The sequence below is a fragment of the Anser anser genome, assembly GCF_964211835.1.
Source record: "Anser anser genome assembly, chromosome: Z".
In the NCBI taxonomy this organism is placed as follows: domain Eukaryota; kingdom Metazoa; phylum Chordata; class Aves; order Anseriformes; family Anatidae; genus Anser; species Anser anser.
Window position 1 is genome coordinate 33,288,392 of NC_139723.1, and position 19,131 is coordinate 33,307,522.

At 38.2% G+C, this 19,131-nt stretch overlaps 1 protein-coding gene across 5 annotated transcripts in view; it reads right to left on the reverse strand.

Annotated features, from left to right (window-relative positions):
• The window catches only part of GAK (cyclin G associated kinase), a 78,347-nt gene that overhangs the window by 20,828 nt on the left and 38,388 nt on the right, over window positions 1–19,131 (reverse strand). For 4 of the 5 annotated variants that reach the window (XM_083818115.1, XM_083818118.1, XM_083818119.1 and 1 more), the window contains 8 exons: window positions 15,959–16,081; window positions 12,401–12,534; window positions 10,931–11,125; window positions 9,710–9,827; window positions 5,703–5,782; window positions 5,216–5,409; window positions 3,152–3,310; window positions 1,777–2,241 (listed from right to left, as the gene is read on the reverse strand). In XM_083818115.1, coding sequence (XP_083674241.1) covers window positions 1,777–2,241; window positions 3,152–3,310; window positions 5,216–5,409; window positions 5,703–5,782; window positions 9,710–9,827; window positions 10,931–11,125; window positions 12,401–12,534; window positions 15,959–16,081 — 1,468 coding nt within the window. The remainder of the gene's footprint in view (window positions 1–1,776; window positions 2,242–3,151; window positions 3,311–5,215; window positions 5,410–5,702; window positions 5,783–9,709; window positions 9,828–10,930; window positions 11,126–12,400; window positions 12,535–15,958; window positions 16,082–19,131) is intronic. The other variant, XM_083818116.1, reaches the window with a different exon arrangement.

Here is a 19,131-nt window from a genome sequence, read left to right on the forward strand (position 1 = left end):
TTTTTGTGGCAAATAGTCACCATTCTGTCTTTGCCTCTAGAGGCTGGTACTTTCATGTTGGCATAGAAAGTTTCTCAGCCATACACAGTAAAAACAGCTACGTCCTCAAACATGAATCCTTAGCAAAACTGCATATATTCAATCATATTGTTACTTTCCTCCGTGCAAGACATACCTTAAATTTGAGTGATCAGTTGCATATGAACAAAAAAATTACATTTGTTAAAAAGTGATCTATAATGCCAAGCCTCTAAAGAATTTAAACAAAGTAGACTATTAAACTACTGAAACAGTCAAGAAAAGCATTCATACTACCGCTTTGACTTGAAGGCATTGCTGACTCTAGGGTAGAAAGTGCGTCAACTCAAGAATAAAAGCCAAAAGGAAGCAAGACTTTCAACAGGTCTTTAGTGATCGCAGTAAAGAAAAAACTAATTGGAAGAGTATTTATATATAGCATAGGATAACATGTGACAGTTGGGTGAATCATGGCTCGAGATCTTCCTGTTACTGCTGCCCTCTAGGGTCAAAATTCTTAGGAGCCCAGGGACTCCTGCCAGATTCACTCAGAAGCTGAAGAGGAATAATCTTCCCATGGTGCTCTAATGCTTCCTGAGGTGATCACATTTCTCAGGACTCGGTAACAGTTCAAAAAACAAATGTTGAGTTCTCGTGTGCAAACTATCTTATTGCAGCACAGCACATGCACAAAACCTCAGGTACAAGTTTGATGTGCAAGGTAAAACTCAAGTGGCTGTCTGTATATTCTCACTTGTGTAATACTATTCAAAGGTAGAATGATATATATAAATTACCACTGCTCACATTTTTTGGAGTTGATATAAAAAAAGCTTTTCATAGACTTCTGCCTATGTTCAAACAGGTAAATTAAGTGATTTGTCATTGACCATAGTAACACGGTTCAAGAGTGAATTACTTCAGAAGAAATATTTGAAGTCACCTAAAAGCCCTAAAAACACATTTTACCTTTATGCAAATAAGCTAAAGCTTGTAATAGTTACCCTGATTGACTAATATTCCTAAAACTCTTACTGCACATTCCGACAAAACGTTACTATTACCAGAAGTTTAGTCACATGCTGAAGTGATAACAATGCACTGGAAAGACCTCTCCATTAAAACATTGTTTTAATACAAACTAGATAGAGTTAACATGCTCCTTTCAGATATAAACTTGACATCAATATCAGTAAAAGCAGCGTAAGCTTTTAGCAGTAGCATTATCATACTGTTTTCAACAGTAATCTACAGGATTTCCAGTTGCCTATCAGTCTTATCTGATTAGTACTCAAAAAATAACACACAGCCTTTTGACCTACGCAGCACAGCTATACACTACATCTAGTGTAATTGCTCTACATAAAGTGAATGAATGCAAACAATTACTACAATTCTCAGCCTACGCAAGAAAAGCTATTTACATATGGATCTAGAAAAGGATCTAGATCATGTAACATCTGCATTGGAAAGTTATGGATTCTTTAAGAATGGTAAATTTGCTTTCAACTCAAAACCTGATACTTTTCTGTTTACATGGTTTAAAGCTAATAGGATATTGGCAACATAAAACACACAGTAATGTACATCAATTTGTCTGCTTCATGCATTAAAAATACCTTTCTATTCAGATTCTTGCCATAGACCAACATGTCTTCAGCGTACGTATCAAACACGTTAGTTGTGTTCCAACCACAACAGAGTTAAGAGTTTTTACCTGGTGGCCAGCTGAAGAGTACTGAGATTAACTTTACATACCTGATGCTGAAGATATCTTAGTAGCAGATGAACACTGAGACTGACTGCTGAGAAAGAAAGATGTTCCTTGTCCAAGAAGATCTCCAGTGGACTCTTCTGGGATCTGTGATGCACTACCCACAAACAGATTGTTCAACAAGTCTGCATTACTTGTTGAAGAGCTTGTTTCTGAAATAGGTTGTTCCTGTTCTGGTGAAATATCAGAGTTCAGTCCCAGTAAATCTACATTCTCTTCATTGAGAGGGTTTTGTAACAATGCAGATGGATCTTCAAAACTGGCTGCAAAAGGCAACTCTCCTTCCTGAGCACCAGGGTCCCTCTCAACAACAGTTACTGCCCCTTCTTCACCTGGAAATGCAGGGAATTCCTCATCTGAAGGATCACTTTCTTCTCTCTCATTAGATAGTTGAGCATGATCATTTTTGGATGAATTATTGTCTACTCCACTTTCTGGACTTTTTCCTTCTTAAAAAAAAAACAACAAAATGTAACAGCAACAGATTAACAGAATTCTGCCAACAAAAATGTCAGGCTTATTGATTTCATATGATTTCTGCAATCCTTAAACAAAGCTCGCTGAAGAGGTGATGGAAATGAAAACTGTTGGGTACCACCTCCTTGCACAGGGCAGGCAAAGGGGCATCTAACATTCTACTAGTTCAGATTAAACAAGTTAACAGAGGAGTTCTCCAGCTACAAAGCATTAGAATAAGAAAACTATGATGCATGCTCATAAAAATGAGAAATAACTCTACCATACTTGCTACTCTAAAAGAGTATTACACATGCTTTCAAAAAAGAATAACACATGCTTTCAAAATGGCACTGACTTAGACAATCTCAACTCAGGACATCATACCACTTATGTCTTAGAAAATTATTCAGTAACTGTTGCTCAACTCTACAACAACAATCAATGGCAGCAGCATCAGTTACTGCAATGTTTGCCAACAGAGCAGAGTTCAGAAATAGGACTTACACATGCACTATAAAGTTACATTTTTTCAGTCCATACATGCTGATCTAGACCCCACTGGCTAGTCTATGTTTCTTCTGTTTCTCAGCCAGGCCTAAGTGGGGTTGTCAGAATATAAATACTCCCCTGAAGACCTTTAAGTTTAAAACTGTTAAATGCTGAACTGCACTTTTCATTGTAAGTTATGAGCAATACAAAAAACACATTAGTATTTAACGAAATGAAGTTCGATTAACACTTGCTAACATGTTAACATGCAGAGTTCACTCTTTAAATAGCTTTTGCTCATGGCCTGACAACATAGTGAATTTCACTGAATAAGGGGGTATAAGAAAGAACTATAGTGCTCATTGGAAGGTATACAAGAAAACAGAAATAGATACTTCAGAGAAAAAATACCTTTCCAATCCAGAGAATGAAAGAAGTTACTTGCATCAGTACCACTGCTATGTGAGGATTCTGTCTCAGCTGGGACACTTTCTGAAGACTGCTCCAGTTGGGATGCTTCCGCTTCATATTGTGCTGTTGAACCTGGCTGTCTAGGCAGCTCTGGTTTGCCTAAAAGAAGATAGATTTATAATTTATAAGCCAGAACCCTTAGAGAGAAGCTTCTAAAACTCAATCTTGGTCATAGCAGCTGGTACTTGACTGCTATAGTGAGACAACTGTCCTGAAGTATTATTCCACAAATGCAAAATCTCCCAGGTTTGAAGTTGTCATTACTAAGCCTGCTTCAACTGCAAAGGCTCATAAGACCCTATTTTAAACTGCATCATTAATACATCAGACTCACAACAAAACACTCAAGTATCCTATTTACATTTTTGAAATTAGATTTTTTTAGCTACATGTGCTCAACAGCTCACTTGTACCACCTATCCCCTAAAACAGGCAAGAGCTATGAACAACATCTGCAATAACTTATATAAGGAACAGAACCTCAAAAAAGAGCAAGTACAGATATAGAAAAAAAAGAGTATAAAGCTAGAGAATAATATAGAATTGTTAACAAGCATCTCAAAGATGTTAAGTAATACACTGTGTTGCTACCAACTTCTCCTTACAACGCTTATTTGACTGAGATCAGACGTTAAATGACTCTTGCATTAAAAAACTGATTTGGGCTGAATTACCTAGAGTAACGCCATCTCCCAGAAAAACAGATTTCCTCAAGACAAGACAAGAATTCCCTATGTCAATGAGTATTCATCCACTGCTTGAAAAGAATAGGATGAATGCTTGGGAGAAAGCTATTTGTCTAAATCTAAACATCAAGTCTGGTAGAGCACTTTCTCCCCTCCTGCCACAAACTCAGTTGTAACAGATGGTGAAAAAATAGTTTCTGTATGTTTCAGAAAACATACATGAAACATCATGCTTAATGTAATATCTTAAATTCAGTCTTAATAGGGCAAGCTTTATAAAACAAGTTCATAATACAGAAGAAAGCAAACACTCTTCCCTTCTTTCAAGTTTTAAAAAAATATTTTCAATGGTATTTGAAACCTTCTATGAATAAGAAAAAGAAAGTGACTTGAAATGGAAGTTTAGAATTAGAAAGGTCAAGAGTAATTTCTACAGATTCTCATTATCAGCAAAACACCTTAACTTCAGTGAGCTGAGAGAAGTGTTCAACAATAGTTTATATTGATAGTAAAAGTCTTAAGTTAAACAAAAAATGACCTAAATCGTGGTATGTGCAGAACATATTCTGCAGGAATATAGGACAGCAGCAACTAATAACTATCAAGAGAAATGGAATTAGAACATACAGTATTAGAAGTAGAGAGTAAGATCTTATGTATGGTACCAAAATCACAAGCTTTTTATAGGGGAAACATGGTCAAGGCTTGAAAGCCTTAATGAAAATGTCAAAACTGTAATTACTGATATCAGAAGAAGATACTGAACAGCATTAAATGGAATTAATAGACATCTACAGATGAAGCACACATGCAATATTTAAAGAGTTAAATATCTGATGGATGACATGAGGAACAGTTGAGAAACTGAACATTAGTTACTAAATTAATTGGTTATATATACGATGAAAACATTGATAACGTTTTTAGGTAGGACTATTTGCAACGAAAGCTGAAATAATTAAATCAAATTATAATGATGCCAATTTAGTCAAAGACAGTTCTTTCAAGACATTTTGTCTAAAAATCCTGACTGTTGACATTCCATTTACTAAAATCCCTGCAAATAGCATATTCATAACTTTAAAACAAGCAAGTGTAACAGCAGTGGATGTCAGATAAGGATAATTATAACTGTTATATAATTGGAGGATAATTTATACTCCTTCATATAATGCAAATTTTTTGAAATTATATTTACAAAAAACACCTTTAAAATTTTTCTTCACTAAAAGGAGTATCAGAAACTAACCAGAATACATCCTCAACTGCTAAATTATTAGAAACTTCACCAGGTTCTCTAGTACAAGAAATTCATTACCGAATTTTGATAAAATCTCTTGTTGTTCCTCTCGGGTAGAGAAAAGAATCTTGGGATTCAGTCCCTTTATATTCATGTTATCCCATGGTGGCTGCTCACAGCTAGGTCTGTCTCTGGGCTCCACCTCCACTTCCAGATTGACTTGAAATAAATCAGGATACTTCTCTTGAATGTCACAGGCATCAAGATCATACCTGCAAAAGTGTATGCAAGTAAATTCTTAAGACTATGGGCTAACTAGATTAAATTATACTAGCTCATGACAGAACTTCAAGGCACTAAAGTATACGGCTTAAAGTATGCTGTACTTGTTTACATTTTTCATAGATCTTCAACAGGTAGTACTTAGGTAAGCAAAATATTTATTGCATTTATTCAATTTATTGAGAATTTATTGAAGAAAGCCTTTCCTCATCTGTTAGTTTGGCAACTTAAACAGTTTGAAAGAAAATTCCTTCAAATTCCCTACAAAAAGGTGTCAACATACTTAGCAAATTTCACTGTGGTGGCATTTCGGGGCACAAAACCTGTGTGGAACTGAATCTGAAACATCTTCATAGAAGCCATCTGTTGGAAACAAGAAACACAGGGAAACTGCATAAATACGCATAAGATGTATGCGCCGTGTTCTGCCTTTAATATAAAGCAAAGTATTTTCAGTATTGAAGTGTTCATTTTTCCCACCTTGCATACTTTACCTAGAGTGTATTAAATACAGACTAAGACAGAACGTAGACAAACCTAGCATTAACAGAAAGAAAGCAAAAGCCCTTGGACCAGATAGTACTCTCAGTACTAACCTCATACTATTAAAGTCTGTCAAATATTTCCAGACCCTGTTGTAAAGGCTTAAATGCCATGACCTTTGTTACACTTCTCAGCATAACATATTCAGAAAAACTCATCATGCAATATGCTAATCCAGAAATAGGAGCTATCTAGAAATAGGAACCCATCATAGGAGTCCATTCAGTACAGCTGTAAAAGTAACATATTGAAGGCTGTTTTTCCAAATTATTACAACCATTCAACTTACCCCCCACGGTTTCTTCCACTGACAGAAAAGCTACTTCCCCCTGCTTGATCAGCAAACAAGAATCAAGAAAAATGCTACCATAAAAGATCCACATAGCTCCTCATCTTACACAAATCCAAAATACAGCAAACTGATAAACCCACAGTATATTTGCTCCCTGGCTTTAATTACAGCACATGTAGAATATTCATGCCTGTCCTTATAATGCAAGTGATACAAACATAGTCTAATAAGACAATTCTGACAGCTTTTCTTATAATCATAGAATGGCTCAGGTTGGAAGGGACATTAAAGATCATCTAGTTCCAACCCCTGTGCCGTGGGTGGGGATGCCACCAACTGGATCAGGCTGCCCAGGGCCTCATCCAACCTGACCTTGAACAGCTCCAGGGATGGGGCATCCACAGCTTCTCTGGGCAACCTGTGCCAGTGCCTCACCACCCTCAGAATACAGAATTTCCTCCTAACATCTAATCTAAATATACCCTCCTTTAGTTTAGTTCTGCCTTGTCCTGTCACTATCTGCCCAAGTAAAAAGTTGTTCTCCCTCTTTTTTGTAAAACCCCTTTAAGTACTGCAAGGCTGTAGTGAGGTCTCCCAGAGCCTTCCCTTCTCCAGGCTGAACAACCCCAACTCCCTCAGCCCTTCTTCAAAGGAGAGGTGCTTCAGCCCTCTGATCATCCTTGTGTCCCTCCTCCAGACCCACTCTAACAGGTCCATGTACTTCTTGTGCTGGAGGTCCCAGACCTGGATGCAGCACTCCAGGTGGGGCCTCAAGAGGGCAGAGACGAGGCGTAAAATCACCTCCCTTGTCAGCCTGCTGGTCACAACTCTGTTGATGCAGCCCAGGACGCACTTGGCCTTCTGGGCTGCAAGCACGCACTGCTGGCTCACGTTGAGCTTTTCACCCACCAGAACCCCCAAGTCCTCCTCCACAGGGCTGCTCTCAATGAGTTCTTCTCAAAGGCATGGTGAAGCCATGCTGGCTGTCTTGGATCACCTCCTTGTCCTGCATGTGCCTTGACATTGCTTCCAGGAAAATCTTTTCCATGATCTTACCAGGCACACAAATCACTGTCTTGCCAGGCTCACTTGTCTGTAGCTCCCCCAGGTGATCCTTTCTACCCTTGTTAAAAATGGGAGTGATGTTTCCCTTTTTCCAGTCACCAGGGACTTCACCTGACTGCCAGGACTTTCCAAATACAATGGAGGGAGGCTTGGCAGCTCCACCAGCCAGTTCCCTCAGGACCCTGGGATGCATGGCACCGGGCCCCACAGACCTGTACCTGTCCAGTTTCATCAGGGGGTCTCCAACCTGCTCTTTGCTTACAGTGGGAGGGACTTTGCTCCCCCAGCCTCTATCTACAGGTTCAGGGAAACAAGAGACATAGGAAGCCTGACTGACTGTCAGTGAAGACTGAGGAAAACAACTTGCCAAGTACCTCAGCCTTCTCCACGTCTGTGGTTACCAGTTCTCCCTTCTTACCCATCAGAGAGAGTAAGACCTCCTTGGTCTTTCTTTTCTGGCCATTGTGTCCGAATGCTGCACTGCAAAGTCTATAAGCTTTGTATAACCCAGTTCTAGTGCATAACCTCTTTAAATACATCTTAACAGTACAGCTTTGAGCATATCTTGAAAACAACTGCTTTGTTCCTGATGTGCTTGAGTTATCTTGTAAACTTCCCTCCACTAAACACTTTGTGGCATACAAAAAGATACAAAAATCAGCTTTGCCTGAAATTCCCTCTGTATACACAAATTCGGTATCCATGTTTTCCAACATCTTCCACATTTTCCTATTGTTATGTGCATCTGATTTCAAGATTCCCCTAACACCTCTTAAAGCCAAAATTTCATTTACACTTTGCTATTGTCACAGGCATGAAGTTACAAATCCTGCCAGATGAGAATCACGACGACACAAAGATGCAAAAATTTTTCCCAGTAGGTGGACCACTTGACACTTACCTGAGCAGAGATCTCACTCCCCATGTTAAATTTGACTTCAAAAGTTCTGCCCACCACTGATCGCTAAGAACTTCTGGTCAAGGCAGCTTAGCAACAAGCACCAGGAAAGGAATTAAGAGGCAGTTTCTCTGATCCACCCAGCCCTATCCTGAACTACCTACGAAAACCTGAACACCCTATCAGATAAGTTTTCTTAATCCCTTGTTATGCAAGCCATTTCCTAGAAGATAAACTAAATGCTCTCTCAAATCAACTGTAAACAAGTGGAAGACATTCACAACACACAGCTCTAGGCACTCAACAGCAAAATTGAAATGCAATGGCTGATCTCAGTAGAGTTCTGCAGAGAGCTTCAGGGAGCAATTTACAGCATGTAGAACTAAGAACACATTGAATATTGTTTCATTAAAGCACCAAACCAGTATCATCACATACACTGTTGATATACCATGTGTTACAGCAGACAGATGAGAAAATTCTAATCTTTCTCGGTTAATGGATAAATACCGGAGAAACCAGGTGTTAACCTTACAGTCAGTGAAACTGACACTGAGATTGCACAAGGAGAACGCATTCTTTCTCAGTCTTGGATCTCTGCAACATACAATTTCATACTCAACTTTCTATGCAAAGTAAAAAACGTAGGGAGAACATCTACTTCAATAATAGCAGATATGTATGCAGCAAAAATACATATTCAAACGTCTGGAATCTGCAGTACTGTCTGAAGAACCTCTGGATCAATTTTTACAATACTGCAAGTTATTTTGCTCTGTGTCATCCCATCTTTTACATAGACCTCCAGGTTTATTTACATAGACCTCTGGGTTTAATTTCGGTCACACCACAAGAGGGGGACCCAAAATTCATTTATAGGAATTTGGAGACAAACAGACTTGGCAAACTTGTGATTCCAATACATTAGGGTTTGCTTTTTTTTTTTTAAAAATTAAAAATGAAATGTGCATTCTCCCTGGGAGAAAAGAAGACCAGTAAGAAAATTGGCTACAACACTCAAACTTGCTTAGAAACAATGTACAACACCATATGCATTTTTTTTATTTATTTTATTTAAGACTGTTTAGTGCAGGCAGTCCCTGGAATACCACTTTTGCACTGAGTGGCATTTTTCTGTTCATTGTGGTTTACTTATACTGAACTAAGAAGTTCTGGCCTGTTGTGCAACTTAATGGATGAGATTAAACACATTGAAAAATTAGCTAAAGGCCCTCCACACAAATATAGTTACTATTACTATAGGAGTAATTTCCAGAAATGCTTACCAAAACATCTTCATGTAGAGCATGAAGTAAATGGACACATGTATCAGGCCTGAAGCAACTGGATTCCCAAGTACATGAACACAAACATTTATTTGAACACAGAACAGTAAATAAACCCATGTACTTAATGAGATTCCAAATACAATTACAATAGAAACTATATCTAGAAGCAAGCCATTCATGTAGGTTGTTAAATTAATTATTACCTTGGCTTGTAGTCGGCCTCCAAGCGTTGACCGGGCATGATATATCACAATGAGAACATCTCCTTGAACTGTTATACCTAATGGAATTACTGCTTTACCATCTTCAATTTTGAATTCCCTGGAGAAAAAGCATATCCACATTTGCACTATATTTTTCTGAAGCTAGATTATTTCCTTACACTTAGTTTGCTTTCCCCAAGCCCTTCAATATCAACCCATAAAATTCCACCGTAAATTCTTAACTATGAATGAAGGAATGCACTCTAAGTGATTAAAACTTAAAAATTGCTCTTACAAAAGCAAGTAGCTGACAAGCAGAAGTTGCCCAAAGCAGAGCTACAGACACATTTAGACTCATAACTCTCAAATCAAATATAGGAGGAATATGCTTCTTAGGAACTGCTATAAAAATGCAAGAGCACAATCAGAACAGTGGCCAACAGACAGGGTATTATGAAAGCTATTCCAAAGAAAGGTGAAGAGAAACCTCGCCTGCACTGTTACACAATACTGCTAACCAATACATTAGGATCCCCACTTAGATAAAGTGGTCCAAAAGAAGAGGAAAATATTTTAACACCCTAGCTGTATCTGTTCCTCCCTCTCCAATTTCATAACAACTTTTTACTGGACTTGGGTTTAATAAGAAATCTGGAAGGACTTGGACTCTCCTACCTTACCTCCACTTGTGACTGCCAGATAGAACTGCTAGTATGATTTATAGTTGCAGCATTGCATTACATCAGCAGGCACCAGAGTTACATTGGGGCTACCAGAATTAAGTGCTTTCCTTACAGCTATCACAGCTGGTGGATCCTTACTGTTTTTCACAACTGCATCATGAAATTCAGTTTTAGTGGTGTTAGTACACCACCCCAACTACATGTACAGCAGAGATCAGTCTTCCTAGTTTCATACTACTCCATGTGGTATGAAGGTCTTGTTCAACTTTGTTTCCCCAAGCCCACAGTGCAATATACCACTCCACTGTGATCCACTCTTTCTGTGCAGACACCTTCAAACTCCTTTTTAATCACTTGGTCTCTTCCCCATGATTTACCTTTCAGGATTAACTAAAATGGGATAGAGGAGCTTTTCCACGTATTTAAGTAGCTCTCTGCCCAGCCAGCCCCCAAATCATATTGTCTCCTCATAGGAAAGACTTCATATTTAAGTTACTAAAGAAAAACTTAATGTGCAGTTTTCATAACCGACACTTACTTCATTTTGTCATATTCCTGGGAGGTAGTGGTTACTCTTTCATCCCCAACATATACTTCACAAAAAGGCCTGCAGCCATTACGCTGCTTACTGAAAAGAGGAACTGGAGTCATGATGATTGATTTAATAAGGATTGGCTTGCTGTGAGGAATAATGGGTTCTTCAGCCATCATGTCACACATGTATTCGATATACCTGTTAAAACCAAAAGGTACTCATTAGGTCAGGGAACAAAATCCTAAAAACACCTGCACACAAGTTACTTTTGTAAATACCCAGCCACCAAGCAATAACACATGGTAATAGAAGTGGAAACATGTAACAGCACTTCTGGGAAACAAATTTTTCCATCTGATAGAATTTGACAAAAGGAGAACAAAATAGAAAAGTGAGGAAATACTTATGATACTTAACTGGTCTTTCTAAGGACAGCAACACAATTTCTGCAGGAAAATCTAATAGCTCCACCAGAACAGAAAAATATACTGTTCAGAGAACTGAATACAGTACCATATATGAAATCATCTGTGCCTGTGTTTCACCTTCCAGACAATGCTAACCCCTGCCTCAGGTCCATAGCTTTACATTTATTCACTTGTAAAACAAGCTAGCCGCTCTTTCCAAAGGCCTCAGCCACAACACCCCACTAAGAGAACTGCTTACTGATATTTCACACGAAATGGATTAAAGTTACAGCAGTTCTGAAGCTAGTAACTTAAAGCTTCCTAACAGCACTTTACACATCAGGCTACCTTCAAGTTTACCCTTTTTGATGACCTACCCTGTACAGCACCCATTAAATATACCCAGAATAAATCTGTACAACTTCATAACCTGTCAGTTACTCTTCACTAATCCTTACTTCTCACCTTTCTGAATTTAATCCTTTTTTTTTTTTTGTAGGAAAAACATTTAATACCACTGTCACTCACTCTGGAGACTTAATTGTTACAAGATCTATAAAATTAATTCAAATAACTAGTTTCATACATTCTGACAAATATTTCAAAGTCATCTGCATGCACTCCTTTAAAAAACAGAAGGCATTTTTATCTGAACAAGAAATTATTACTCTTTCCAACAGAACTTGCTTTGGTCTGACACAGTAAAATTTGCCACGTAGTAAACTAGTGCACATGGAATATGTCTTCTACATGTGGAAGAGGATTTTGTAGTAAAGACAACATTCAAAAGCACTGCATACCCTTGTTTTCATTCCTAACACTGCTTCACTACATATCATATTTGATTCAGTTGTGATAACATCATGAGTAATTAAGGTCTCACAAACGACTCACAGAACCACTTTATCTACTTACAATACACTTGCTTTTCCAAGTATTTTGCTGTTTTAACACAGACACTGTTGAAATAATTTATCCTAAAAAGGACCCTGTAAAAATAGTAGCATATTCACAATTGCACAAATATTTGCTTCAATAGTACCCTACAAACAGACTGATACCATACCTTTTATGAGAAGGCCAAATGCCAGGAGGACATCGTTTTATACTGAACATATAAACCGCAGCCTCAGCAGTAGTGAAGAGACGACAGAAACATAGAAAAGAACAAACTACAACAGCAGACGCGGCTCTTCCATCCTACAAGAAAATTGTAATTTTGTTATTAAACCCAGTGGAAAAATCATTACAGAATTTACTGAAGAACATACTACCTGTGTGTTCTACATAAAGAAGCTCTAGTTCTGGTGTGATCATTTGATTTTTCACACTATACAAACCATTCTATAGACTATCTGCTTGCTCAAACATGAATAAATTATTGCTTTAGCTTACTGCTGTTTAAAATTCAGTTTGATATTTATTACCTTACTATCACTAACATCTGTTTTAATGTCTGTTTCCTGGCCTTAACCAAGTTCAGTGCTATTTTAGGTCAATAACCATGGGCTTCTGTTATAGGAGCAGTTCTAAGAACTGAGACATACTATATTCTATAGCTGTTTGACTAAAACTGCCTGAGATTAATACTTGTCAATGAACTAAGAGAAGGGAAGGAAAAAAAATGAATCCATCTGCAGGAACTACTGCTACACACATCCTACAAAACAGAATACTGAATATTCAGAAGTTAGAAGGTAACAGCTGACAGAATGGGCCCTCAGGCTTTTATTGTTGTTTTTTTTGTTTGTTTGTTTTATCAGCAAGCATAGAATAGATTTTTCCATAGTCATTTGGCATGTATATGTAGAAATGGGGAAAAAGGAAATGTTCCTCCTCAAATTGCTTTAACAGTCATCTCCTTCAAATCTAGGCATCTCTATTCTAACCATTGCCTAGCTCAATGAAAAGGTCTACCAGCATCAGAAGAGTCAATTGCTTTACAGAGCAATTCAGCAACTGATTTTTTTTTTTTACTGCTGATGTAACTAACAAGCCCTAATTAACGGCAACGTGCACTAACAATGAAATTGGCTTTGCTTTGGGCATTGGACAGAGCCCAGTGATCTCCAGAAGTCACTTCCAACCAAAGCTAGCCTTTGGTTAGCTATTATGATTCTGTAGGGTGGACCATGCCTTTCAGTCAAGTTTCACACATATGAACAAAACTGTAGTCCCTACCCTGAGAAGCCTAGACTTAGGACAAAACATTAATGAGCACAAGGGAAATAAAAACCAACACCAATCAACAGGACAAGCAGTGAGTTACGTATACTATCATTACAAAGCCACTTCCAAATACGTGTCTCACTGAGGGGAAAAAATCATTGTACAAACAGGTTGAACAAGCAAAACACAGCAAACCCTTTGTACTCATGTAATGGAGTCAGAGGACAAAAACATGACAAGACTTAAAAGGGCTACAACATAAACAGAATTACAGCATTCAAAATTAAAAAAAGTCTTGCTCATTAATAACCAAATCTGGTGACAGATCCTTCCACTTCAGAAAGAAGCTTGATAACTTGCAAGCTTGGTAACTTGCAGAAAGGAAGCAAAAGAAACTTCTCATACAGAGATAAGACACTAAGAACTTCAGTTTTTCCTTGTCTGTTTTTACGGGATGATATGCCTTGGATATGGAGAAAAACAATTCTTCAGCCTAAGCAATCATTAAGGCAGCAATAAAAAACAACCAGAAAAGACCAGATTTTAAAGGTAAAATTTTTCTCAAAGCCTTAAAAAGACCGATGAGATTTGTGACTGAATTATTCTGATTAGAAATATAACCTTAATAAAGTAAAATAAACATAGCATGTGTAAGTATTTTAACCGGTTTTATTTAAACACAGGTGAAACAGCTATCTAAAGGACCACTTAAGAATGCTTAAGGAGCTGCAGCATATTGAGGCAATTTCCAGGGAGATGAACAGAAGACACACTGCAGTCATCATCCACTTCTACCGGGTCCAGTGTGTGCTCCTCATATCACACCTGGCATGCAGGCATATTGCTACAAGCCTCCCTCACACCTGAAGAATGGAAGTGACTTAAGACACCTTAAAGGAAACACTTCAAGAGAAAGGTATTACAAAAATTGATGCCAACCTACCACATCTGCTGCTTACCTTCTTGACTAGCAATTACATTGTGACTGAGATACAAAAGTATCACTTTAATACAGAACCAGATTCCTAAAACTCACAGTAGCACTGAAAGTCCCATCACTTTCCTGGGGTCATGCATTAATTGAATTCTTACTTGCAAAGTTCTGTTTAAGGCAGTATACCTAACAAACCCTGTTTTAGACTCTGATAGCACAATACCATACACTGTACCATTTTAAGGACTGGTTTTGAGTACTTTCCTGCAACAACTGTCACGTTTTTATTGCACAGAAAAAGCATATGAAATACTGACATGTAATTTTCATATGCAAACATGACAGTAACCTCATGTTTTCAAATCTTGAGCATATGAACTATTCTTTAAAATTATTTCTCTCCCACGTTTGACATGAGAGGTTGTTTTTTTAATCAGTTCACTTGCTTTTTTGAGGGCTATATCAAAGTTAGTGATACATTAAATAACACTGGAATTTACAAGGCAATAGGCTGCCAGCAAAAGCAGGATCCACCAAAGTCCCACATAGGTTTCTGCAGTTCTGCAGATAATTACATTCCAAGTGCACAGTAGCAGGAAAAGCAGTTTACACCCAGCCGCTACTTACAACTTAAGAGTGCTCCATCAAAATAGTAGAATGAAATATAGAGCAAACACTAAGATGGCAGAAAACATTTTTTCTCCCAAAGGCTATTTTGCCTTAATCCCTTCTATATAATGCCTTCTATATTACATGCAAGTGTTGAGATTTAACCCAGCCAGCAGCTAAGCACCACATAGCCGTTTGCTCACCCTCCCCCCTCCCTCTCTGGGATAGGGGAGAGAATCAGAAGAAAATGGTGCCTGCGGCTTGAGATAAAGACAGTTTCTTAAGACAGAAAAGAAAGGAAAATAATAATAGTACTACTACTACTAATGTGTACGAAAGTGATGCACATTGCAATTGCTCACCACCTCAGCAGCTGCTGGTCAAGGTCCAGTTGATCCTCAAGCAGCCAGTACCCCCCAGCCCCAGCCAGCCACCCCTATATATTTTTCAGCATGACATCATATGGTATGGGACATCTCTTTGGCCAGTCTGGGTCACCTGTCCTAGGTCTGTCCCCTCCCAGCTCTTGCTGCACCTGCCCGCTGGCAGGACAGAGCAAAAAGCTGAAAAGTCCTTGGCTTAGTGTAAGCACTGCTCTGCAACAATTAAAACATCAGCACGTTATCAGCATTATTCCCAACCTAAATCCAAAACACAGCACCGTAACAGCTACTAGGAGGGAAATTATCCTAGCTGAAGCCAGGACAGCAAGGAAGAGCTACACCATCCTTCTAACTGCCTAAAGAGAAAATTTATGGAAATAATTTTTCTTAATACATAGCAGGATGGAATTCCCTCCAGGCCCTACAGTGAGGAAAACCAGTGATGTTCATGAACTGTGTGATACTAGCATCCTTAATCACAACCTAAAGTTGGATTGAGCAAAGCACTTGGGAGAAACCAATTACTTACAAGGCAGTGCACAATGCAAACATTTTTCTGATCTTGTTTCAGCCATAAATGCATGTTCTTGCATATACTGTACAGATTCTGAAGATTTGGTGCTCGCCTTGCTGGCCAGCCACATTCAGAAACCTGCAATGAGAGATACAGCCAAAATGAGAAACAACATGACATATATGTCATATGACATATGTATAAAAGGAAATTTTGCACTTCAGTGCCACCTCTGTGCAGAAATTAAGCAACATGCCCCTCCCAAAAATACTGCTGCACACTACAAGCATCACATTATAGGATCAAACACAGCAGACCTGTGGTCTGTTCTACTTTCTGCTGTACTAGAAGTATCAACAACAGTTTTTTTTTTTTCTCTGAGAAAATTTCAGGTAGTAAAAGCTTTCAACCTGAGTAGTGCACATTTTTAAGTAAAAGATTAAATTCAGTATGTTTTCACTTGTGTCCTTTATTCAAAGAGCCTCAACAGTTCAGTAATACTCCTTCTGGAATTAGTTTTACAAAAGAATGCCAAATAATCGCTTCACTGCTGAGCCTCTGTATTCTTAAAGCCATCTGTCTGGTAAGAACACAGTACATGAGAAGCCTGATCTGTGAGAACTTGCAACTCAAAGAGCAAATGCTCTATCAGGACCAGGTGAACAACTTACAAAGCAACCTTTTTCTTTTTAGACAGGGCTGAAAATGAAGGTGAAAGACCAAGTTTACTATCAGCCACATGTCTTCTCAAATAGAAGAGTTCAAGGGTTACTCAGATTAATTACCTGAACTATCATAAGAAGTTCTCAATGAGATGCCAAGCTCAGGAAAAAAGGCTGCAAGAGGTAATCTGACATACGAAGTCTTCTATAAATTAAAATACTAGAGTACAGTGAAAAGCTAAGAAGTTGGCTGTTTCAGAAAGCCTCACTTTGCTAGAGATTTAACATTCTTTTGTTAGTGAAAAGTTTTGCAAAGTCACCACAGACCAGATAAAACTAAAGCAAGCAGCCCTTTATATTCTTGCTCACCATGGGTTTCAACATGGACTTCAGTACATCTCAAATATTACACTATTACTGAAAGAATCATATTATAGCTGTAATGCTGCAAACCAGAAAACGAACTGGAAAAGACATTCTAAAAGTTAAAGAAATGACTTTTTTTTTTTTTTTTTTTTACTCACAGCTTACTTTCTGCTCAGACACTAGTTTTGCCATGAAATGAAAACCACACAACATTGCCCACTTTCCATTTGGCTGTGTTTGAAGCTCAAAACGTTCAGGTCATTATCAAAATTGAAATTGCCAAAATGTTGTTTTGCTGACACCTTTAAAGACCCACAACCTCCTTTTATAAGATGGAATCAAAGAAAAATTCAGATTGCAGTGAACTAGAGATCTCCTGAGGCTCCAACAGCTCAAAGCAGAGTCAGTGGTGAGGTCAGACTGACTTGCTGAGAGCTTTATACAGGCAGGTCTTAGAAATCTCCAGAGACTAAGTGCACAACCTCTCGAAGCAACCCGTTCCAAACATGACTCAAAGTTAGCAGAGAGGATTTCAAAGCTACCATTAACTTTAATCACGTTTTTTTTAAAAAAAAGTTAGACATAGTACACAGGAAACCATGAAAGTGTCATTTCATAAATGTTTTAGATGTTGTTCTATTTTGATCAAGTTTAAGGCTTGCCAGAATCATCTTTTGTGGCACTAGAGAAGCTTAAGCTTCTTTAGCTTCTTACTTGACTGCTCTAGCCCAGCACTGAATAATGAAGTTAAAGAAGTCAAGAAGCATTATTCATCATGTATCTGGATTTCAAAGATCGACAGGGAAAATTTTCCCATCATGAGTTTTAATTCATACAAGATTTTTTTCAAGTAAAATATCTGTTTTTACAGAAGACACTTTTTTGCTTTTTTGTTTGCTTCTTTTTATAGAAGTTAAACACTCCTAGCCAACAAAGTGGGCAGGAACACAGTGTTTTGACAAGATACAAGATATTATTTCTTTCCAGATACAGTAAAGCAAAACAAAAATCATACAACAAAATCAATGTCACTAAGATAAATGTATACCAGAAAATCTTCAGGCCATCAGAAGATTTAACTGCATTCATATTGCCACTCACAGCATCAATACATCAGAAATATCAGTGTTTAGGTACCTCAGACCTGCATAACCAAAGAACACCTCCAGGGTAGACAATTTCCCAGTCACAGAATTTATCATTCCGTAAAAAGAGACTGATAGCTTTATCAGAACAAGGAATAAATGAGTTCACTTAAATACATTAGCCTCAGTGGACTTCTCCAGGACCTTAGTGCTAAAATGCATTCCTGAAGTTTTTGCTTTGAAGTACCTGCTCCAAGCAGTAAGTTCCCTGAACATTTATTATCCTCCATGTTTAACAGTCTTTAACTAAACCTCATACTGAACCAAATTCAAAGAATGTTGATCCTGAATAGAATCCTCCACCCAAAGAGGTCATAACTGCTTTTCAGGTGTGACATTTAAACTTGTAGACAGTACAAAGTAAGGATACAAATAGAGAAGTGACAAGCGCTGGATAACATACATTAAATGTTTCCCAGCCTGATGAAGTTTAAGCAAGCTCAGATAACTGAAGCAATGCTAAAGGATGGCTCTGCAGAATAAGGTCCAAAAGGGGTTTCACGTAGCAAATAATGCTTTTAGACCCCCCACTGGGCAGTCAGTATTGTGGGGAAGGGGCGTGATCTCTACACGCAGTGTAGATAAGGTCTAGTGTAGCCAGTGCTAGACAACTCAAAACACAGCAATAACTCACACTGATGAACTAGTTACAGGACAGTTGAAGCATATTTAGGAGCACTGACAGAAGTCCAGAGTTTCAACACCTACCAAGTTGTCCTCACTACCATGTTTACTGAACTGGGGATGTGTCTTCATTTTAGCATCAGAGAAATAGCCAGGAAGGCTACTGAAGGCTCAGCTAAATCATACCGGTATTTCAGGCAGTAGCAACAAGCAGTCAGCTAGTCATCTCAGGAAAAAGCAACACTCCAGGGCTGGGACACACTGCAGTCAAACAGTATGCCGTGGGACAAGGAGAAAGTCCCATCAGCATTATTTAAGATCAGTCTCCAAAGCAGTGCTACTTTTGAAAGAAAAAAAAAAAACTCTGAATGAGAAGAGATTGAAGTTTTAG